At 47.8% G+C, this 23,845-nt stretch overlaps 2 protein-coding genes and 1 pseudogene across 4 annotated transcripts in view; 2 read left to right on the forward strand and 1 right to left on the reverse strand.

Moving 5' to 3' along the window:
• LOC120739265 (E3 ubiquitin-protein ligase RNF123) overlaps positions 1-162 on the reverse strand; it is a 93,564-nt gene extending 93,402 nt beyond the window's left edge. For both annotated transcript variants that reach the window (XM_040040985.1, XM_040040984.1), the window contains exon 1: positions 62-162. The gene's annotated coding sequence lies outside the window, so the exon portion shown is untranslated. The remainder of the gene's footprint in view (positions 1-61) is intronic.
• On the forward strand, positions 106-9,387 carry aldh4a1 (aldehyde dehydrogenase 4 family, member A1). Of its 2 annotated transcripts, none has more exons than XM_040040987.1 (15): positions 106-212; positions 2,958-3,051; positions 3,151-3,243; positions 3,331-3,378; positions 3,517-3,672; positions 3,765-3,914; positions 4,496-4,570; positions 5,142-5,329; positions 5,895-5,968; positions 6,048-6,244; positions 7,460-7,507; positions 7,603-7,755; positions 8,094-8,215; positions 8,345-8,463; positions 8,735-9,387. In XM_040040987.1, the coding sequence occupies exons 1-15, from the start codon at positions 172-174 to the stop codon at positions 8,845-8,847; spliced, it is 1,671 nt and encodes a 556-aa protein (XP_039896921.1). In that variant the 5' UTR covers positions 106-171; the 3' UTR covers positions 8,848-9,387. The 2 variants fall into 2 exon arrangements, with proteins under 2 accessions (XP_039896921.1, XP_039896920.1); XM_040040986.1 differs by lacking the exon at positions 106-212 and adding an exon at positions 1,136-2,505.
• A 2,099-nt stretch (positions 9,388-11,486) lies between these two features.
• On the forward strand, positions 11,487-17,500 carry LOC120739254 (annotated as a pseudogene).
• The last annotated feature ends 6,345 nt before the right edge of the window (positions 17,501-23,845 follow it).

Consider the following 23,845-nt stretch of genomic DNA (forward strand, 5'->3'; position numbering starts at 1 on the left):
TCACGGTCGCAGTGAGTTGGGATGTGTGTGTAGTCGACGAGGGGGGTGGGGGCGGTGTTACCTGAAAGTTGATTCCGATCGTTTATTGATCCATGCTCCGGCCAGATCGGCTCTGCTAGCGGGTCCATAGGCTTTTTCCTTCAGCGTGAATCAGCAGCCTGTGGCGGGAAGATGCTCCACGTGAGGGCGGCCGTGTGTCGGTCCTGGAGGGGGTAGGTCTGCGCATGTCTCCCGCACGAGACTCCTTGAGTTCTGCGGCATGTCATTTAGCTAATTAGCCTCCTCAGGGCCTCCGACTCCGATAACCTGATATCCTGATCGATAACCGATGCTGTGACGGGACGGATCATGCGTGGAGGTCCAGGCTGGCCGTGTGGGGCGGTAACGGTCCAGTGGGTCGCTTGTAACAGGTTTACAGGTTATGTAATAACACCTGACCGGCAGCTGCTGCCTGAACTGACTGCGCACAAACTTGAACCAAGTACTTTCACTCAAGTGCTGTACGTTTAATACTACTTTCATACTCCATCACATTCAGGGGAATAGAAGGAAGCACAGGTAAGAAGACACCTGCTAGACATTGTTACCTTTCGCACCTCCGGTGGTGCCATCTGGGTACCACTCCATTAATCCCGGAAGATCTTTAAGAATACATTTTATTACACCATTTACCTGAAAGGTGTGTTTACCTGAGAGGCTCGGATGAAAACAAACAAGATATCTTACAAACATTTGATAAAGAAGTCAGTGTGTAAACTTGGTGTCAAACAGGTGGTTCCAGGAGCCACAACCAAAGGGACCAGTCCAGGCCGGAGGGCGTGGAAAAATACCTAAATTCATCCATCCATTCGCTTCCGCTTATCCTTTTCAGGGTCGCGGGGGGCGCTGGAGCCTATCCCAGCTGTCATAGGGCGAGAGGCGGGGTACACCCTGGACAGGTCGCCAGTCTGTCGCAGGGCCAACACACAAGGACAGACAACCATTCGCACTCACATTCACTCGCACATTCACACCTAGTGGCAATTTGGATTATCCAATTAACCTATCCCCAGACTGCATGTCTTTGGACGGTGGGAGGAAGCCGGAGTACCTGGAGGGAACCCACGCAAACACGGGGAGAACATGCAAACTCCACACAGAAAGACCCCGGCCTGATGGTGGAATTGAACTCAGGACCTTCTTGCCGTGCGGCAACAGTGCTAACCACCGTGCCACCGTGCTGCCTAAATTCACCTAAATTGACCTAAATTCAATTCAGTTTTATTTGTACAGTAATCACAGCAACAGTCATCTCAAGGAGCTTTATAATGTGAGGTGAAGACGCTACAATAACACAGGGAAACAATCAGATGACCCCTATGAGCAAGCACTTGGTGGCAGTGGGAACAGGAAGAAACCCTTCAGCCGTGTAGTGCTGCGCAAATAAAGCAATGAACCAGCAATGAACCATTTCACCAACTGTACTGAAAATCGGTTCATTCATGCCAAGTGTCGTTTCAGTGACATCTAGTGGTGAAAAAGGAGACGGCGTAACAATGTTGAACTAATGGTGCTGAGTGTAATGAAGGTCTGCGTGGACGATGAAACACAATTTTGCAAAGATGGATGGTCTGTGGATTCTGTAAACTCCTGTAATGTAGTAGTTTGAAGAAGGCGTGCCGGGGAAACGGAGGATGTGAGGGATGGTGTGCTTGTTTCCATGGGATCGAGATTTTAATGACAAACAATAATTTTCCACCGTTTTTGTTTCTTTTCTTGTTGAAAATGTCTCCAGCTTTCAAAAACGCACATTCACACGGCACTGAGGCGATACAAAGCGTTATCGATGGTCTCGACCCATCATGTGATTTATTCAGGGGACCTCATTGGTCACATGTGATTTTCCACACTGAAGCAGTGGTTCAAGGAAAATGCACCTTATGGATGGTTTTGTTGTCCTGTCTGAGTGAAATTATGATCTTTGAGCTCCAGGTGAATCTGTAGCCTCGCCTGGGTAACCTCTGTATGTGGCAATCCTGAGTCTTTACATTAAGGTCAGTTCTGAAGTTCAACCTGACATACGTACCACACGAACGCCACGTGTGTTAATCAAAATCAGAAGCGCTGCTTGTTAACGTTAAGGTACTGCTACACGGGATTACCTGCTCGTTAAGGTCATCCACTGCGTTTCGCATGATTTTCACTGAACGGGCTCAGATTCATTTTGCTGTCATCGTTTGGGCCGCAGAGCCACATGGGTGTGTGTGAATGCCCGACATGCCACCAGCCGGCGTGTCGCCGCCTCCTCCTCCAATGCAAACAGCAGCTGGCCGACCTTGTGCTCAGAGTTCAGACGGGTTAATCATAGATGAAGGAGGCGCTGCAGCGATCCGGCTCAGCTGGATCCGGCTGGAATAACCAGGTCGTGAGAAACATCAGCAAACAGCGCGGCTCTACAACGGCCTCGGTTCATCTTCCTCTCACGCACACCTGCACAGATAAACAACAGACCCAGCAGAGAAACATGTAAGTCTGTAATGTCAGTGCTTTGAGACGCTCGGGAAACCGCGGCAACTGATGCAACCACCAATAGGAGGAAGGATGCGTGTGACTGACATGTGACGGGGGGGGACGAGGACACATTAGGGGGTCGCAGAGAAGAAGAAGAAGCTGTGACGTGAAGACGTGGAGGTCCTGACAGACGGCTTCCCTTCAGTCAGCTCATCCCTGTGACAGCAGAAAAGCTGCAGAGAGGAGAGACAGTGTGTGTGTGTCTGTGTGTGTGTGTGTGTGTGTGTGTGTGTGTCTTTGGTTACTGATTAGCTGCATAGTTCAGGAGTCCAGCATCCTCCCAGTGGGACCAGTTTGATCAGCTCAAATCCAGCTGCTCCAGGCTGGTTTTATGTACCCTGATCTGTGTGTGTGTGTGTCTGTGTGTGTGTGTGTGTGTCTGTGTGTGTGTATGTGTGTGTTTGCAGGTTTAAGACGTTCCCCTGTGCAGCTGTGGAGGTGAAGAATGAGCCGATCCTGAGCTTCAAAGAGGGCAGCCATGAGAGGGTGGAGCTGCTGAAGGTCTGAGCTCACTCTGCTCCTCCTCACCCTCTCCTTCTTCTCACTCCTTCGTCCCTCCCTCACCCCTCTCACTCCTTACTCCCTGCTGTGTGTCTGCAGGCCTTGGCGAGCCTGAAGGGGAGGACGGAGGAGATCCCGTGTGTGGTGGGAGACGAGCACGTGTGGACCAAAGACATCAGATACCAGCTCTCTGTGAGGAAACGCTGGTCGCTCAGTCTGGTCACGTTTACCTTTAGCACACGCTGAGGGGTCACCGCTCTCTCTCCTTTCCTCTTGCAGCCCTTCAATCACTCACACAAGGTGGCGAAGTTCTGCTACGCTGACAAGGTGAGCTCATCGCAGGTCTGAGTGACGGAGGTGCAGCGTGACGGGACTCCTGCCGTCTAATCGTGAAGCGTCCGTGCTCTCGGGGCAGAAACCCTGGTTGTCAGTATGTTTTGGTCATGTCCTCTGTGTCCCGTGCAGGAGCTCATCAAGAAAGCCATCGCGGCGTCTGTGGCGGCGAGGAAGGAGTGGGACCTGAAGCCCGTCGAGGACCGAGCTCAGATCCTCTTCAAAGCCGCCGACGTCATCAGCGGACCCAGGAGAGCCGAGATCCTGGCCAAGACCATGATCGGACAGGTACGGTAGGTCCGAGCCGGGGGGCGGGGACAGATTAACGAGGGGCGTGTCCTTACAGTTGTTTCCCTTGTGTCTCGTTTGTGGGCGTTCAGGGGAAGACGGTGGTGCAGGCGGAGATCGACGCCGCCGCGGAGCTCATCGACTTCTTCAGGTTCAATGCCAAACACGCCATCGAGCTGCAGCGGCAGCAGCCGCTGGACGCAGAGGGAAGCGCCAACACGCTGCTGTACCGAGGCCTGGAGGTAAAAATCAGGTTACATCGTGACTTCCTCACGTAGGAGACCCGGCCACCCGACGCGGGATGTCCCAACGCTGACGTCAGCAGACGATTGATGAATTCACAGCTCGACCGTCAGCTGTTTCTGTTTGACCGTGAACTCGGAGTCACGTGCTCACGCTGTGGTGGCGTTGGTTTGGAACAACCTGCTCGTTAAAGCGAGCCACGTGTTCAGTATGACTCGAGAAGAAGCGCCGTGTGTATGAAGGAGGCTGAGAGTTAGCTGTAGCAACAACAGAAACACATTTTACTCTGCACAACATGACATCACTTCCTGCTGTCGCCATAAGTGGAAGCGCGATGATTTTGTGTAGTCCAGCGCTGGACCTGCTGTGAAGCGCTGGTCACGGCGATGATTATGATGGTTTTCTTGTTGCGTGTGCTTTTTTTTTCTGTGAACCCGTGAGTGGAAGGAAACGGCGCTCTGGGGCACCTTACATGTGGAACGCCTCCCGTGTCACACGTAACCAGGTGGACCTGTGAGGCGGTGCTTCGTCCTCAGAGCTGGGCTGCAGCTGACCGCTCTCATGTCTTTGTTTCTTTCAGGGGTTTGTAGCTGCTGTGGCTCCGTTTAACTTCACTGCCATTGGTGGAAACCTGGCGGGCACCCCGGCTCTGATGGTGAGTGTGGTCGTGTCAGCTGACTCACAAAAGCCTCTTTCACCGCCGCGCACTTGGCTCCACTCGGCATGACTCGGCGCGAGGGGTCGTTATGAGCGACGCGGCCGAGCGTCCCGCGACGTCACCTGTTTCTGCAGCTCTGCAACTTCACCAACCAGCTGAGATTCAGTGTCTGATGTTCGAGTCCGACTCTGAATTTAACTCACACTGCGTGCAGCCCACTGGTGGCTCCACGTTCTCTTCTGACTTTAATGAACAGACAGTGCAGTGCGAGGCTGCAGGTGATGCGTCCGACACCTCCCACAGGTCAGATTCAGGTTTAAGGTTCCCAAAGCTCCAAGATGCCGGACGATTTCCCCGTAGTGCCGCCGCTCACTGACCTGACTGCCACGCTCCTTCTGGGGAGAAGTGCATTCATGCTGCGTGATTTGTTTATAATAGATCAGCATGACACTGCTCTTAATAGAAGCAGCTGTCTTTATTAATTCGCTTTTTAATAAAGTTGTCCTGTTTCAGCTGTGGCTGATGGAGGATCTCTCCCTGATCTGTGGACTGTTTTCATGTCTTCCAGGGTAACGTCGTCCTCTGGAAGCCGAGTGACACCGCCATGTCTGCCAGCTACTCTGTGTATAAAATCCTCAGGGAGTGCGGCATGCCGCCAAACATCATCCAGTTCTTGCCCGCTGACGGCCCCGTGTTCGGAGACGCCGTCACCGCCTCGGAGCACCTGGCAGGCATCAACTTCACCGGCAGCGTGCCGTAAGGATGTTTACGACTGTTTCCACACAAGAATGTCCTGCAGAGTCTAAACATTCAATCTCTGAATCTCGCTGTGCACCAAAACTGGAGCTCCGCCTTCTTGGACGCTCTGTTAGTACAGTGACCTCACAGCAGTTATTGGTCAGATCATTAAAATACTCCAGAAGACTCCAGCAGCACAAACACAGTGCACAGGTTCAGTTCAGGTGAAGCTGTGTCAACCAAAAAGGCCACGCCCCTAATAATAACAAGCACAGTTTAAACAGGTGAGATGTAAAAACATTGTCCCCTCCCACAGGTGTCAGCTTGTCTCTGACTCCTGTTAAAGGACTGAGCAGCATATAAAACTGTGACGCTCGTCCTTCTTTAATTCAGCCGTTATAACAGTTGTTATAAACGTTAGCATGCTGACTCGCTGCTGGCGCCTCTGCTGGATGTCAGTGGAACTGCAGTTTCAGCTTGATTTGTCAGTGTGTCCGGTTCTTTCAGCTTTGTCAGAGTTGATGAGTGAAACGTCTTTCGTCCTCCGCCTGTACGTCTCTTACTAACGGTTCTGTGTTCGTAGGACGTTTAAGCGTCTTTGGAAGCAGGTCGCGCAGAACCTGGACATCTACAGGACTTTCCCTCGACTGGCAGGAGGTCAGGAGCGCTCCTCGCTGTCTGCTCTCACTACTGTCTTTAAAAGCAGCTCGTGTCCATCACTTCTTTGTGCTTTCAGAGTGCGGGGGGAAGAATTTCCACTTCGTCCACACGTCAGCGGAGGTCCAGAGCGTTGTGACGGGAACCATTCGCTCGGCGTTCGAGTACGGAGGTCAGAAGTGCTCGGCCTGCTCGAGGATGTACGTACCGGACAGCCTGTGGCCGCAGATCAAAGAGCAGCTGCTCGCCATCCACAAGGACATCCGAGTGGGCGACGTGAGTACAGAGAGCTGCTGCGTGTTGGCATGGTCAGGAGCGGCGAGCGGCTTTGCTTGCTTCAGATTTCATGTAACACGTTCAGTTTGGTTTTTATCTGTTTGGGCTTTTTTAATAACGTCAGCCGAGAATCAGAACGAGTCATTGAAAACCTCTTTATGAAGGACGACTCGGATCTAACATCGCTCGCTTACAAACCTTAAACACGTGTGGACGAATCGCCCGCATGTTGAGACAAGTGTCGTGGTGCCGGCTTCACACAGACCCACTGATGTAAGCTGAGTTCAAGTCCCAGTGTAAAGCTGGGACAAATGGGCATCCTCTATCCTCCTCTACTCCTCTGTTGTTTGTTTGTTTTTAAGTAAAGCGGGCGTTGTAAATAAACAGAGCAGCTCTACCACAAAGAGATTTACCCATTAAATTCTTAAATGACACAGCAGCCTTCAGGATTAGTGGTTAAGCTAACATCACCTGGATTATATCTCTATTCAAATGCAGAGGGATGAGTTGGCTGACACACAGTGACAAACATGCTGCTCCCTGACTTCTCCCAGCAGGCTCCTGTGGTGGTGGGGAGACCAGCTGTTCTGTGCGTTTGGAAAAAGAAACGCCCGCTGTCCCAGCTTTACACCAGGACTTGAACGCAGCTTACATCCGCGTGTGCATGTGGCGTCTCCTGTGCGTATCAGCCGATTCGTCCGCGCGTGTTTGAGGTTTTGTGGGCGAGTTGCAGATGTTAGCGTCGTTTCAGACGTGCACACAGAAGCGGTTTGAAAAGTCTGAGCTTTTCATAAGTGATCAGTGTTTATTCAGGGTTAGATGTTCATTAATTCAGTTTTCAGTTGTGCCAAATTACAACAGGGAGCTTTATACTGTAAGGTCGACCCTACAATAATACACACAGAGAAAAACCCAACAATCATGTGACCCCTATGAGCAGCACTTTGGCGACAGTGGGAAGGAAAAACTCCCTTTTAACAGGAAGAAACCTCCAGCAGAACATCCAGGTGATTCAGCCTGACGTGCAGAAGCATGCAGTCATGTTCGCTCTCACGTCCTGCATTATTTGAGCGTTAATGATTTGCAGCAGGTGACTGAGTCAGCCGTGGGCCACAAACAGGACGTGGGGGCGGTCCTAAAGTTTCGCTCTGAGCAGGTTTTAAGTGCAAGAAGTGCGTGATGTTTGAGTCTCACTGATTTCCTCTGTTTTGTCAGCCTGTCGAGGACTTCAGCACCTTCTTATCAGCCGTGATCGACGACAAGGTAAACATCCCGTTGCTCGGAAACAACAAAAGTCTCAGTGTTAGTATGTCGGTGGGTGTACGTCATGAGCCCCGTTTGCTCGTCACCTCCTGCAGTCGTTTGGGCGGATAAAGAAGTGGCTCAAACGCGCCAAGTCTTCCCCAAACCTGAAAGTCATCGCCGGAGGAAACTGCGACGACAAGAAGGGCTACTTCGTGGAGCCGACCATCATCGAGACCAAAGACCCGCAGGACGCCATCATGAACGAGGTACGGGCCGCAGTAACCGTCTCCCTGCTTCCTGTGTGCATCCTTCATGAGTCCTTGTTTACAGTTTCATGTATGTAGCTTGGCGAGCGCGCACAGGCGTGTCGACGAGCTTGTCTCAGGTCTGTTAGCGACACAATGTTTGACAGCGAGCAGAATTATGAAGTGATGCTGCGTGAGCGTCCATGTTGTTTTTAAAACCTCACCGCGAGTGTCACGCATCATTATTACCTCAGCTGCTTTCCTCGCGATGGCATGTTGTCATGTTCACGCCATCTGCATGTGTCCGCCTTCCTGATCCCGTGTTTCTGCGTGTTTAAATGAACACGCGTGTTCTGCAGGAGATCTTCGGGCCCGTCCTCGCCGTTTACGTTTATCCTGAGAAGGACTACAGAGAGGTGCTGCGGCTGATCGACGCCACGTCGCCGTACGCGCTGACCGGAGCCGTGTTCGCCAAGGACGAGTAAGGCTCGCCCTCAGCCACTTCCTGTTTGACTGTCAGTGGGTTACAGTGAGAAAGAGGCGGAGCTCTAACAGCGATGGATTCAGAGGAAGTTTGAACTCTGTGTTGTTCTGGTTGTTTCCGTCACAGGAAGGTGATCGACGAAGCCTCCAGCGTGCTGAGGAACGCCGCGGGAAACTACTACATCAACGACAAATCCACCGGCTCCATCGTGGCTCAGCAGCCGTTCGGGGGCGCCAGAGCTTCAGGTTAGCGTCGCCGCTGCTCTGACCTCAGCTGGAGCGTAACAGAGTACATTTACTCGAGTACTTCCTGTTTTGCCGACGGTTTCTTATGTCTGATCAGAATATCGCAGATATATCTGAAATATTTGTCAACGCCTGTTACACGTGTTACGTAGTTTGTCCACCAGAGGGCACTTACCTGTTGGGAACGCCAAACAACGACTCCGAGCAAAACGTAAGCGAGGACCAAACGACGTGTGACCATAAGTTTAGTGCTGTTTGCTTTGTGTGGCAGGTACAAACGACAAACCTGGAGGTCCTCACTACGTCCTCAGGTGGACGTCTCCGCAGACCGTGAAGCGGACGCACGTCCCCCTCACAGAGTGGAAGTACCCCTACATGGGCTGAGGAGGAGTCCGTCCGTCCGCTGAGACCACCTCCTCGTCTCGCTGCACTGAACGTGTCTTCCATCCTAACACGGCTGCTTTTCTAATCAATCATGGTAGAGTCATCAGTGAGGTCCTGTGAGCACGGCAGGTTCAGGTGTGCGGCTCAGGCCTCAGCTGAGATGATCGGTTCATTAATCAGTCGGTATCTGTCCTGTTAAGAGTTATCATTGGTTTAAAGTTCATGATTTAAATCTCTAGTCGAAGTCTCAGAGATCTGCATCCGTTTCCTGTTTTAGAGTTTTTTCCATTTCTGTGTGACCTCATTTCCTGTGTGACGTAGAAATAACTTCCTGTTTGAGAGCGCAGACAGTGAGCGTCACCTGCAGCAGAGCCCACACTGACTCGTCATCGGGCTGCAGCACAGATGTCCGTCCCTGCCGGTCTGGACTCGACTCGCGTCCGTTTCTTTGACTCAGAGCTGTGTTTTCAGAACGTGCCTGCCTTAGAAACTCTGATGGTTACTTTTCAACAATAAATAATGGAAACATTTGGTCTGTTATGTTTCTTGTGTTTGCTCAGTCTCACTTCAACAGTTTGCACACACATCTATTATACGAGCACTTCCAGGACAGAGATCATGACGGGATGGTAGATGGCGCTGCGCAGCAACCAGTAGCACCGACGTGACAAAGCCACGCACACGATCACACGAAGGGGTCTGCAAGTGAGAAGGACAGGTGCACAGTGAGATTTACAGTGAGGCCCAATATTTATTTATCATTTCAAGTAAAAACTGACATGAAATCTTGAGGTGGTCTTATAGCAACATTAGATTTTTTTAATATCTAAAAATGTTTTCAAGGACAAATATGCCAAATAAAAAATGTGCTCCTCTTTTACAGCACTTTACACTTTACGTGATTTATTTGTGGACTCGTTTCTTATCAGTGTCTTTGTACTTGACAAGATCTGCGATTAACAGAATAATTACAACAACATTTTATGGATGTTTTGAAAGACGTAAATCAACATTACATTTAATGTAGTCAAAGATGAACAGCAGATGGGAGTTTATTATAAACCAAGTAATCAGTTACACACTTGGACGTGTTTTATATCAATTTTATTAAATATATTATGGCTTAAATGTACAAGAACCTTTATATACAATCACATAATTAACCCAAGTAATAACAGTAGTTTTCTACTATTGTAAGCCCGATTAATCGAACAATAGCATTACCGATCATATTATTGAGCACATATTTTTACACATGTAGGAGGTCAATTTCATTATTTTGCGTTACGTTTCTGTCCTGTTTGAGCCGCGACATCCATCATACCGAGGAAAATGTCCCGTATGTTGCAATGCCCCTTTCTGACCAACAGATGGCACCAAAATCTAATTTTACTGTGATTTTATCAGACAAGTGCTTTTGTCCTGGTCTTTGTTTTAGATGAGGTATTGATTGAAATTAATACCAAAATTTTACTGCATTTTTCTTAAAAGAAATGAACATACAGCACATGTTTAAACTATGTCCAGCTGGCTGTGCGTTGTGCTTCTGCATGCCAGAGTTGGCCTTATTTGATGGTCAAACAGTTGGCAACCATTCAGTGCTGTGATGGTTTCCCACGAACGTAGAGAAGTCTGTGGTTTACAGCAAACTAAAGAGGTCGAACAGGCTGGAAGGACAAAAACTCAGAGCTTTAAAGAATTCATTTCTAACATCTTTCATTTAAAGCAGCGGTCTCCAACCTTTTTGCACCACGGACCGGTTTATGCCCGACAATATTTTCATGGACCGGCCTTTAAGGTGTCGCGGATAAATACAACAAAATAAAACTAGTACCGGTACCGGAAAAAGAAGATCTATTCATAACACACGTGAAAAGACCCAGGAAAACCGAGTAAACGATCAAAACGATAACAAAATAACGCTGAAAACCGATAAAAACCCTGAAAACCACACATTTCACACCTGAGCCTCAACTCTCGCGGCCCGGTACCAAACGACTCACAGACCGATACCGGTCCGAGGCCCGGGGGTTGGGGACCGCTGGTTTAAAGCATCATTTCAGCTCAGACCTGTGACCTCCATCAGTGGCCACCAGAAACTTCCAGTCTGCTGGAAATCCAGGTGAGTTTCTCACCTGAGGCCGTCATTACTGTGTGTATAAACCAGCTGATTGCTGCAAAGGAAGAGGCAGCAAAACCAGACAAACAGCTGCAGGTAGAGGCGGAGCAACGCCTGAAAAATGTGAAGTCAGAGGTCATGTTACAAAAGAAAGTGAAAGTGAGAGCGCAGCAGCAGAGCTGCAGTCGAGTCCTGTTAGGGTCTAAGAGAGGATTCACCAGAGTCCACCAGGTTTCTCTCAGCAGCAGTGCTGAGTGCATCTGATCACACTTCCTGTTTCTGATGACTCAGATGACTTCATGCTGACTCGTCACAGTCACAATGGTTCAATACAAATGGGCTCATTTAGCCACAGATCCGCTGTAGAAACATCTGCTGTTTGAAACTGTCTCACTGCGGCACTGATCAGGAGTGACCTGATCAATCCAAATATTGAATCCACTGGTATTGGATCGATACCAGCATGACCGGTTTGTCTCCTGCTGGTGTAGTGCATGGCCCCGTTCATCAGAAAGTAGACATGTCTGTGCAGACACCTCTCATGCACGCCCTTCCTCCCTACTCTGCTTACTTGCCCGGTGGTCATGTGACGTTCAGGCTGCAGTGAGTGTTGTGTTACTTTACAGCTGTAAATGAAAACGCTGCAAACATCATGCATGTTAGAAGAACATTCTCCACTGTGGCACCAACATATATAAAGACATGGAAGAGCACAAAGAGAGGAAGCTTTGTCACAGAGAGCTTTACGGAGCAGCAACAGACTCAAAGACAGACCCGTGAATCAGAGACTGTCAGTCCTTTCACACAGAGAACCAGTCATGTAGCTCACAGTGGCGTTTCCGTCATGGCTGATGTTTGCATTTTATTTACAGCCACATTTAAACTACAGAAGCTAAGCTGAGAGCTTTGGAGACACATTTACATCCAGCTCTCCAAAACCCAGCTTCAAAATAAAAGCTGAGAGCTGTGTTTTATTGTGTTGAATCATTATTGTGGAAAGTAAAAGTCACAGTGATTTAGTGCTCAGAATTTGAACACTGATGATTATCCAGTCTTTCACAATAAAAACAATAGAACTCGAGGCCTTTATTGTGATGCAATACGAAGATTTGTGATGTATTTGTCGCTTAATGGCCAGAGTTTTGTTAGCAGAGCTGTTCTTCTTTAAGGATCAGTGTTTCTCAGACTTTTTATTTTTATCATGAACTTAAAAACAGGAAGTTAAGTTTGAGTTAAATAAAGGGTGGTGCAATCTTCATCATCAGTTTTCTTCAATGCTGTTTAGATTCAGGGTCCCAGAAGATGCTGGGTGAGAGCCAGGGCACATCCTGGACACGTCGTCCGTCTGTTGTAACGCCAATACTACAATTATATTTTACATGATTGTAATATTACTGGATAATATCCTCACATTTTAGACATACAACATAAAGTAATATGACATGTTCTCGTATGGTTCCTCCATGGTGTTTATCTGGAGCTGATCACTAGCTACGTCCACACCGCCCCGGATAGATTTGAAAACGGCGTCTGAAGACGCTCCGCGTCCACACAAGCGTTTTCAAATTCAAATTCAAATTTTATTTGTCACGTACACAGTCATACACAGTACGATATGCAGTGAAATGCTTGGACAACTGCTCGTGACCTAAAGAAAACAAAAAAGGAAAAGGCTATGAATAAGATAGGAAATAAATATGAAAAATTAAAAAGGGTAAATTTAACTAGGAAGGAATAAAATATAAATTAAGGTTAAAAATGAAATAACTGTACAACACAAATTAGAATGAAGGGTAAATTTAACTGGGAGAATAAGATAAAATATATAAATTAAAGTTGAAAATAAAATAACTGTACAACAAAATACACAATATAGAACTATATAAGAATGTATGAAGAAATATAAATAATATATACAATAACAGCAGCATATACACAATAACAGCAGCGTGATTTAAGTAATGAAGTGAAAACGATGTCCAGAATGTCCAGTGTGTGTAAGAACTGTATGTGTGGGTCAGTACTGTGTGGTGGTGTGATTGAGAGACCGTATCGCCTGCGGGAAGAAGCTCCTCCTCAGTCTCTCTGTGTTGGCCTTCAGGGAGCAGAATCGCTTTCCTGACCTCAACAGAGAGAACAGTCTGTTGTTGGGATGGCTGAGGTCCTTCACGATCTTCCTGGCCTTGGTCCAGCACCGCCTGCTGTAGATTGAGTGCAGGTCAGGGAGCTCGGAGCGGATGGTGCGCTCAGCTGACCGCACAACCCTCTGTAGAGCTCGTCTGTCCTGCATGGTGCTGTTCCCGAACCAGGTTAAGATGTTTCCCGTCAGGATGCTCTCTATGGTGCACGGAGTAAAAGTTCCCGAGCACCTTGGAGGGCAGTTGGAAGTCTCTCAAGCGTCTGAGGTGGTAGAGACGCTGACGGGCCTTTTTCACCACGGTGTTGATGTGACAGGACCATGACAGGTCCTGCGTGATGTGAACTCCGAGGTATTTGAAGCTGTCCACTCTCTCCACTGGGCACTCGTTGATGACAGGGGTCTGGTAGTTCCTCTCCTGCTTAGTGCTGCAGTCCACTATCAGCTCCTTTGTCTTACTGACGTTTAGAAGGAGGTTGTTCCTCTGGCACCAGTTCTCCAGATTCCTAATCTCCTTCAGGTAGGCCGTCTCGTTGTTATCAGAGATCAGGCCCACCACGACGGTGTCGTCAGCAAACTTGATGATGGTGGTGGAGCTGGTAGTGGCCACACAGTCATATGTGTACAGAGAGTACAGCAGGGGGCTCAGAACACACCCCTGGGGGGCTCCAGTGCTGAGAGTGGTGGAGGCTGAGACCTGTCCGCCCATCCTTACTGCCTGTGGTCTGCCAGTTAGGAAGTTGGAGATCCACTGACACATAGATGAGCTGAGTCCCAGATGCTCCAGCTTGGTGGTGAGTGTGGAGGGAATTATGGTGTTAAATGCAGAGCTGTAGTCTATGAAGAGCATTTTAACATAATTCCCCCTTCTAGTGTCCGAGTGAGTGAGTGATGTGTGGAGGAGATGAGAGAATGAATCAGTTTTCATTCGTTTTCACGGAGTTGTGCGTCCACACTGAAACGGCCGAAAATGCTGACGTTCCAGTGCTGCGCATGCGTGAAGCGCAAGAAGATTCGGCCTGCCTCATTTCTGTCTGCCGCTTATTTACTTTCCTGCTCTTTGAAAGGTCGCAGCAAAATGTCGAGGAAAAGCAGCGACTTTTTCAAATGGACTAACAATGAAGTGGAGTCGTTGCTGCGAGTAACACAAAAGTACAAAAGTTGCAAAAGCGAGTGAGAATTAAAGAATGTGAAGAAAAGCTCTCTGGAGCGTGTGCAGACGCACGATCTGATATCCTCGTGTTGGTGTTGTTCCCAGATCATCATACTAAATGTTGTTCCAGGATCAACATTGCAAGTGACCAATCAGAATGTTGTGACGTCATACTTTTGCGACTTCGGGAAAAACCGCCGTAAAACAAAAAACTGTACTTAAGCTGCGAGAAACCGCCTCTGTCCGCTGATCAACGGACCCTGACCCTAACCGTAACCCTTTAATAAACGGTAAGCAGAATTGATATTGTCCTTGCAACATTGGAATTTCATAAATGCACGAATGGCTTGGCGCGCAAAAGAATAACGTCACTTGATTGGTCAGTTGCAATGTTGAACCTGGAACAACATTTTCATGATGATGTGGGAACAACACCAACACGACGATAGCAGATCATCCCGTGCAGACTGATGTTAATCTTTAATAGGGCTGTCAAACGAAACAGCTGCTGTGTAACGCCCTCTGCTATCTTTGGTTTTTGGTTTTTGTTTGTTTTTTTGCCTGTCCCGTTTGGCTCTTTTGCATCAGAATTATTGTCTAAAGGCGAAGAAAGATGCCCAACGGATTTACTTCAATTTACTTTACCAAATAGACCATAACCAAGTGGCTGGCATAGTGTACAGGAACATCTGTGCCGAGTATAACCTGGAAGTCCCGAGGTCAAAATGGGAGATGCCCCCAAGGGTGGTGGAGAATGACCGAGCTAAGATCCTGTGGGACTTCCAGACACAGACGGACAAAATGGTGGTGGCTAACCAACCGGACATAGTGGTGGTAGACAAACAGAAGAAGACGGCCGTAGTGATCGATGTAGCGGTTCCCAATGACAACAATATCAGAAAGAAGGAACACGAGAAGCTGGAGAAATACCAAGGGCTCAGAGAAGAGCTCGAGAGGATGTGGAGGGTGAAGGTAACGGTGGTCCCCGTGGTAATCGGAGCACTAGGTGCGGTGACTCCCAAGCTAGGCGAGTGGCTCCAGCAGATCCCGGGAACAACATCGGAGATCTCTGCCCAGAAGAGCGCAGTCCTGGGAACAGCTAAGATACTGCGCAGGACCCTCAAGCTCCCAGGCATCAAACATCACAGTTCAGTCATGCGAGCTCTGAAACAGGAGTGGTGCTCCCAGTCCTTTATGCATTCCAAGGAAGAGGGAGGAATTTACAAACTGATCACCACACATCACGCGCCTCGCTAGGAAACCTAACAGAACAGCGGGTATGCTGTTTTGTGCCCTTGGCATTATCAGCACCTGCAAAGGGAGTCGTCTTCTCCAACTGCTGAGCCTGAAATAAGTTCATCTAGTTTTAGAAACGTTCACTGAACAGTCTATTACAGTGTCACAACCAAGCATATGCATAAGCACTTAAATACTTCAAATGAGAATAATAGAAATTTTCTATTACACTACCCAGAAAGTGTCCAAGGGGAAGACACGTGCGCGCATGTACACCCACATGTACGAATGGTGGGACAGAAAAATGCATAATATCTACTACTGAGAAACACATGTAAAGAGTACGAAACTGACACCTTTTTCTGTCTTTTTAAAAATGTAATCTAAATGTAATGTAAAACTTATTTTTTTTAAAATTTAATAAAATATTTATTTTTTTCTCCCTCAGAGTGCAGACACGCCTGCTGTCAGCTATCTGCGATCAGTTTCTGCGCTCCATCTGTCTGGATGTGTTCACTGATCCAGTCTCTACACCATGTGGACACAACGTCTGCAAAAACTGCATCACTCAGCACTGGGACATGAGTCAGAGGTGTCAGTGTCCCATGAGTAAAGAGACTTTCTGCACTAGACCTCAGTTAAGGGTCAACACATTAATCTCTGAGATGGTTGCTCAGTTCAGACGTGCAGCTCAGCAGAAAGCCAGCAGCAGCAGCTCAGAGCAACAAGCTGCCAAACCAGGAGAAGTCCCCTGTGACGTCTGCACTGGACCCAGACTGAAGGCGCCGAAGTCCTGCCTGGTGTGTCTGACCTGGGTTAGGGTTAGACACACCAGACACGTGTCTGTGTGCTCTGCTCTGTTTTAGACCACAAGAACCATGAGTTTGTTCCTCTGAGAGAAGAATATGAAGGAAAGAAGGCAGAGCTGGAGAAGACAGAGGCTGAGATTCAGCAGATGATCCAGAAGAGACGACTGAAGATTATGGAGATCAAATAGTCGGTGAAGATGAGTAAAGATGCTGCAGACAGAGAGAAAGCAGAAGGTGTTCAGGTCCTCAGGGCTCTGAAGGAGTCTGAGAGACGCCTGAAGGAGCTCATAAAGGAGATCGAAGACAAACAGGAAACTACAGAGAAACAGGCTGAAGGTCTCATAAAAGATCTGGAACAGGAAATCTCTGAGCTGATGAAGAGAAGCTCTGAGGTGGAGCAGCTCTCACACTCTGAAGACCACCTCCACCTCCTCCAAAGCTTTTCGTCCCTGAAAGCTGCTCCACCCACCAAGGACTGGACAGAGGTCAGAGTCCGTCCACCATCATATGAAGGGACTGTGGGGAGAGCAGTGGCTCAGCTGGAGGAGACACTCAGGAAACTCATGAAGAAGAAGCTGGTTGAGGCTGCAGAGCTGAAGAGGGTCCAGCAGCATGAGGTGGATGTGACTCTGGATCCTGATACAGCTCATCCTAAACTCATCCTGTCTGATGATGGAAAACAAGTGTATCACAGTAATGTGAAGAAAAATCTTCCAGACAACCCAGAGAGATTTTCTCAGTGTTTAATGTTTTAGGAGAGCAGAGTTTCTCTCCAGGCAGATTTTACTTTGAGGTTCAGGTTAAAGGAAAGACAGCCTGGGACCTAGGAGTGGCCACAGAGTCGATCAACAGGAAGGGTCAACTCACAGTGAGTCCTCGACACGGTTTCTGGACTGTGTGGCTGAGAAATGGAATTAAGTATGAAGCCAATGCTAGCCCTCCAGTCCCTCTCTCTCTTCAGCCCGGTCCTGAGAAGGTGGGGGTGTTTGTGAGGAGGGTCTGGTCTCCTTTTGTGATGTAGATGCTGCAGCGCTTATCTACTCTTTTACTGGCTGCTCTGCACCTCTGATCATCTGTCAGTCACACTGAGCTGATCAACAGCTGATTTTATTTGATAAACTGATTTTTAGGGATGGGTACCGGGATACCGGTAACCAGACCGAAAAGCAGCGCACATTTCGGTGCTTTATTTCAGTGCTTTTTTTTCCTGAGCTGTGATACACTTTAGATTCTAGCCAATCATTTAACGTTTCCGAGGATAGTAGGCGGGGCCAGGTACGTACGTTCTTTTAGAGCAGAGCTACAGATTAAAAATGCCCAAAGCAAAGCGGTCAAAGTCTGGCTGTACTTCACAGCAAAAGATGCAAACTCAGCAGCAACAAGTGCTTTAAGCTGATACTGTGATACTGTCAAAGGAGGTAACACCTCAAATCCGATGAAACACCTGGCGACGCATAGCGTTTTGTTAAAAGCTGAGAAATGCGCCGTATTTGATAGCTTGCTGCGAGACCTCACACCGAGCACATCTACTGCGGGTGTGGTGCCTGTTATCGGACCCGGAGTTAGCAACATCCCCCACAAACCCGAAGAGGAGAGTCCTGGCCCCTAGCCCTGCCAGTGTAGCAGAAATGATGAGGATGATGATGCAGCAGCAGCCGTTCTTCTCTGCGTGAGTAGCTTCATGTTGTTCAGTGTGTAATTTACGTTGAGTAGGCTAACCACGTTATTACATTAATGCATGTAAGGTGAACTAGCAAACATCATCATAGCTACATGCGGCTGTCTTCCTGTTTGATGGCAGATGCTCCCTTCACCCTGGCCAAAAAGGCTAAAATGACCAAAGAAAAAGTGGAAAACAGTTAAACATGAGAGGTTTTTGGACAAAGTTTGTGTTTTTTCCATTGTTTAAGCACTGCTTCCAGCCAAGAGTGATGCCATATATGCCCCATAGCTGCAGAAAAGGCTAACATTGTTATCTTTTTACAAAAAAACAGCTGAACACGAGAGGTTTTTGGACAAAGTTTGTGTGTTCTCCATTCTTTAAGCACCGGTTTGAGCACCGTTTAAGCACCGGCACCGTTTCAAAAGTACCAGTTTGGCACCGGTATCGGATAAAACCTAAACGATACCCATCCCTACAGATTTTGCATATTTGCAAAGTTTGCATATTTCATGATCATTAACATGCACATTTGCATATTAATGATCATGAAAACTGACCTCACGGCCCATGGTTTCAGTTATCATGCAAATGTCCTGTTTATAAGGTTGGAAACCTGCAGTCAGCTGAGACTGAAGAAGTCACTTGATGATGATGAAACGCTTCTCCCACTGAAAATGTCAGGTCCAGATGAACAGAATGATATTTTTGGGAGCCTACAGGAAGGTTTACATACCTACAAAGAACAGTTGTAAATAGAGAGCTGTGTGTCTCCTTGGTGTATTGCTCATGCCATTAAGTTTTTCTGTTATTCCTAATTTTACATGTTTTCCTGTTGTAATTACTTGAGTTTCAGCAATAAAGCTGCTTTTAAGTTACTTCCCGAGTCCTGTATTTGGAGTGTAACTGAAACCTTGAGGGAGGTAATTTAAAAACGATCAAGTTAAAAGGTTATTAGGTAAAGAACCTGTGAGTAAGGCCCAGGTGGACAATAGCTAGAGTGAACAAGGCTCAGCGTCAGGCTTTAAAATGAATCAAAACTCTGTTTGGGGTTTCTGGCTTTGTTGTTGAAGTGAACAGACTTGCTCAAGATCACTTTCCAGTTCAATTAAACTCAATTGAATTTTATTTATACAGCACCAAATCACAACACCAGTCGCCTCAAGAAGCTTTATATTGTAAGGTAGACCCTAAAATAATACATACAGAAAGTATGTATTATTCAATCATATGACTCCCTATGAGCACTTTGGCGACAGTGGGAAGGAAGAACTCCCTTTTAACAGGAAGAAACCTCTGGCAGAACCAGGCTTAGGGAGGGGCGGGGCCATCTGCTGTGATTGGTTGGAAGCCAATGAAGGGAAGCCAAAACAGGAGAAATCTGCTCTCTCTTTCTAGTCCCTGTCAGGACTCTTGCTGCAGCATTTTGGATTAACTGAAGGCTTTTCAGGGAGTTTTTAGGACTTCCTGATAATAATGAATTACAGTCGTCCAGCCTGGAAGTAATAAATGCATGAACTAGTTTTTCAGCGTCACTCTGAGACAGGATATTTCTAACTTTAGAGATGTTGCACAAATGGAAGAAAGCAGTCTTACATATTTGTTTAATATGTGCGTTGAAGGACATGTCCTGGTCAAAAATGACTCCAAGGTTCCTCACAGCGTTACTGGAGGCCAAGGTAATGCCATCCAGAGTAAGAATCTGGTTAGACACCATATTTCTAAGCTTTTCAGGGCCGAGTACAATAACCTCAGTTTGATCTGAACTAAGAAGCAGAAAGTTAGCGGCCATCCAGGTCTTTATGTCTTTAAGACATTCCTGCAGTTTAACTAATTGGTGTGTGTTATCTGGCTTCAAAGCTTTTCAGTTGGACTTTGTCACCGTTTAGTTCCCATGTATGTTTCCTGTTTTATTGTGTTAGTCATCTGTCTGTATGTGTTATGTTTAGTTCTACTTCCTGTGTCATTAGTCAGATCTAGTTCAGCTGTGTTCCCACCTGTTTCCATTCATCATCATTATCCAGTCTATTAAACCCTCAGTTTCCCACAGTTCCTTGGCTCGTCATCATCGACTTCTCGTGTGTGTTTTCAGTCTAGCGCTGTCATTGGGTCAGCTAGTATCCAGCTGTCACCTGCTCCTGTGCCTGCTCCCAGGGCAGCTGAGACCTGGTCCACTCCTGCACCCATACCTGTTCCTCGGGTGGCGATAGCTGGTGTCCAGCTAGCTCCTTCGCCTGTCCCTGCTCCTAGGTTGAGAGCGGACCCAACACGTCCCTGCACCTGTACCTTCAGGTTCGGCCAGTTCCTCCACCTGTAATGGTTTCAAGGGACAGAAGACCCAGTCCTCAACCTGAGCTCCATCTGCAGCATCCAGTGCTTGCTGCAAGCTACGCGCACCCCCAGCTAGAGCCACCTGAGCCTGCTGTGATCCATGCACAGCCCAGCGTAGGTTTCTGCACCTGCTGGTCCTGCTCTGTCTAAGCCAGAGGTCTGCGCCAAGCTGCACCACCAGCAACCTCAACTGGTCTTCAGTGGATCATCGCTGGCACCGCTGCTGGCCTCCCAGATAAGCTCTAGTGATGCTGCTGACCACGTGGCTGCCCTCCTGAACACTTGTTTCAGACTCCGCCCCATTCATCCTTTGTTTTGGTCCTTTCTTTCCATTCCCACACACCGGACCGTGACAATGACAAGTACAGAGCAACAGAACGAGGCCAGTAATGAATTATAAACAGATCCGAAAAAGGAGAATGACCGATTAAGATAAGAAATTCACCACCTGGGTCACAAGATCAACTCCAAACTTGATACACTTGTGAGAGATATGCTAAGCTTGTCTGACCATGTAGCTGAAGTGGAAACGATTAGGGTGAATGGAGGAATTGTTGGCAGAGGCTATTGAGGCATTAACTACTTGCCTGGAGCAGCATGAAGTTCTACGGTCAAAGCTGACGGACCTGGAGTCCCACTCAAGAGGAAACAACATTCTAATATTCGGTCTGTAGAGGGAAAGGAAGACAACTCTTTCTTATAATATATTTCAAACCTCCTTAACCGTGAATCGCTTCTGTCCCCAGGCCTTTACTTGAGCTGCAGAAATGTGGCTTTTCTGTGGACATGGCAGTGGGGAACATTGAATAGTGTGCAGCTTCGTCTGCTATTGGGATGAACCGCAGCCTGAGGAAAGGATAGCAGCCCAGAGAGTGAGGGAAATGCTACAATAGTTCATTAGAGACAACAACGGAGCTAAAACTTGAGCCACATGGTTGGGAATGAACACTTCAGGTCTCTAATAGCAAAATAATTACATATACCTGGTACTTTAAAAGTGTCATGGTCCTGCGGCCATGACTGAGTGACTTTGTGTTTGTGTCCCTTATTGTTATTATTCTCTTTATTATTCATGGGTTGTTTTGGGATGGTTTGTGTTTTGGGATGTTAGATACCGGGTTCTGGGTTTGTGCTCCCTCTGTTGGTCCCTGGTGTTAGTGTTCCCCTGTCTCGTCAGGTTAATCAGGTCCAGCTGTTCCCCCCACCTGTGTGTGATTTCCCAGTGTCTCTTTGTGTACTTATAGTGTGTGATTTCCTCTGCTCCTCGTCGCGTCGTCTGTGTTCATCCTCTGTGTTACCCTGTGTACTCTGCATCTACCCTGTGAAATCCTCTGCGTGCTCTCCCTGCTGTTCTCCCTTCGTGTTCAGGTTTGCCACTCCTTTGTGTAGTTTCACCCAGTTTAGTTCATCCGTAGTTCTGTTTTGCCATCTCCTCTTTATGTTTGTTATTATCAATAAATCACCCTCACACCTGAATAAGTGCTGCGCTTTGAGTCCTCCTTCCACTCTCCACACGGCCGCTGCCCCGGACCGTGACAAAAAGTGCCTCATAGCTCTCCGTTTATGCTCCAGTTCACAGTCCATGGTTGATATTCTAAATATATCACAGTCTGTAAAAAAAACCTCTCATGTATAACCAGTGCCTCCATCTGTGTCTGCATTTAGTTCATTCTCCTGGTCCGGCCTCCCGGCCATAACATCACCATGGATTTGACAGAAGCCAATTGAGTCTAATAACAGATTAAATGCCATGTTGAGGCTGTAATTTTTAGCATCTACATGGATGTTAAAATCACCCACAATAATTATTTTATCTGAGCTGAGAACTAAATCAGATAAAAGGTCTGAGAAATCAGACAGAAACTCTGTAAGGCCCAGGTGGACGATAGATCAAGGTTCAAGGTTCAAGGGTTCAAGGTTCAAGGTTCTTTATTTGTCACATGCATAGTTATACAAGTATAACACACAGTGAAATGTAGCCTGACACGCTCCTCGACATGTGCAAAAAAATTGGGGGGGGGGTAGAGGAAGAACATTATATATATATATACAGACATATAGTATATGCATTGGGTGAATGTGCAGTAGTAGCAGCAAGCAGGTGAATTCTGTACATTAATATGAATAGACATCTGACTATTTTACAGGATAGACAATATAAACATATTTAAAATTAAAGGAATTGAAATGTACATTGTGCCTTGGTTTAGTGTCTGGAAGAGTCCTGTCTCAGTCAATTATAGATGATGTGAGAGGGCGGGTGTGTGTGTTTAGGGCACGGATGGCTTGGGGATAGAAGCTCCTCTTGAGTCTCTCTGTCCTTGCCCGGAAGATGCGGAACCTTCTACCAGATTGCAGAAGTTGGAACAGTTTGTTGCCAGGATGGGACGGGTCCTTCAGTATCTGCGCTGCTCTAGTCCGGCATCTCCTGGTGTAGGTGTCCTGAAGCGGGGGGAGAGCAATCCTGCAGCAGCGTTCTGCTGTACGGATCACTCTCTGGAGAGCTTTTTGGTCCTTCACACAGCTGTTCCCAAACCACGATGTCATGTTCTGTGTGAGGATGCTCTCCACAGCGCCTGTATAGAAAATCCTGAGGATCTTTGGAGAGACCCTGAACTTCCTCAGTTGTCAGTAGGTGATACAGGCGCTGCCTAGCCTTTTTGGTCTGGACCTGAATGTGGGCAGCCCATGTCAGGTCTGAGGAGATGTGGACACCAAGATACTTGAAGGACTGCACCTTCTCCACTGGAGCTCCATTGATGATGATGGGCTTGTAGTCTCTGTGCTGACCCCTTCTGAAGTCCACCACCAGCTCCTTGGTCTTGCTGACGTTCAGCTGGAGGTGGTTGTCCTGGCACCACGATGCCAGATTCTTCACTTCATCCATGTAGGCCGCCTCATCGTTGTTGGAGATGGCACCCAACACCACTGTGTCGTCAGCAAACTTCACAATGGTGTTGGAGCCATGGGTGGCCATACAGTCTGAAGTGTAGAGGGAGTAGAGCAGTGGCGAGAGGACACATCCCTGAGGTGCTCCTGTGTTGATGGTGATGCTGTTGGAGAAGCACCTGCCCACCCTCACCACCTGAGTTCTGCCAGTGAGGAAGTCCAACACCCATGCACATAGATGGCTGTTAAGTCCCAGATCCCTCAGCTTTGTGAACAGTCTGCAGGGCACTATTGTGTTAAACGCTGAACTGTAATCAACAAACAGCATTCTCACATAGTTACCCTGTTTCTTGTCCACGTGGCTGAGAGTGGTGTGTAGGACGTGGGCGATGGCATCCTCTGTGGATCTGTTGGATCTGTAGGCGAACTGCAGCGGATCTGTGGTGTCTGGGATGGAGGAGGAGATGATGTTCTTCAGCAGCCTCTCAAACACCTTCATTACTACCGAGGTCAGTGCAACTGGCCGGTAATCGTTCAGGGATGAGGGTTTGCTGTTCTTGGGCACAGGGATGATGGTGGATCTTTTGAAGCATGTGGGGACCACAGACTTCGCCAGATGATAACAAGACTGGTTTCTGAGTTTCACAGCTGGGGTGGACGAGGC

This window comes from Simochromis diagramma, unplaced genomic scaffold (assembly GCF_900408965.1).
Source record: "Simochromis diagramma unplaced genomic scaffold, fSimDia1.1 OVJJ01000296.1, whole genome shotgun sequence".
Lineage (NCBI taxonomy): Eukaryota > Metazoa > Chordata > Actinopteri > Cichliformes > Cichlidae > Simochromis > Simochromis diagramma.

Bases quoted from the DNA above. Each gene is read 5' to 3' on its own strand.
- aldh4a1 (XM_040040986.1), top strand. From the start codon at position 2,348: ATGAAGGAGGCGCTGCAGCGATCCGGCTCAGCTGGATCCGGCTGGAAT. The intron at 3,052-3,150 runs GTCTGAGCTCAC...GTGTGTCTGCAG, and splicing joins AGAGGGTGGAGCTGCTGAAG to GCCTTGGCGAGCCTGAAGGG. The intron at 3,673-3,764 runs GTACGGTAGGTC...GTGGGCGTTCAG, and splicing joins CCAAGACCATGATCGGACAG to GGGAAGACGGTGGTGCAGGC.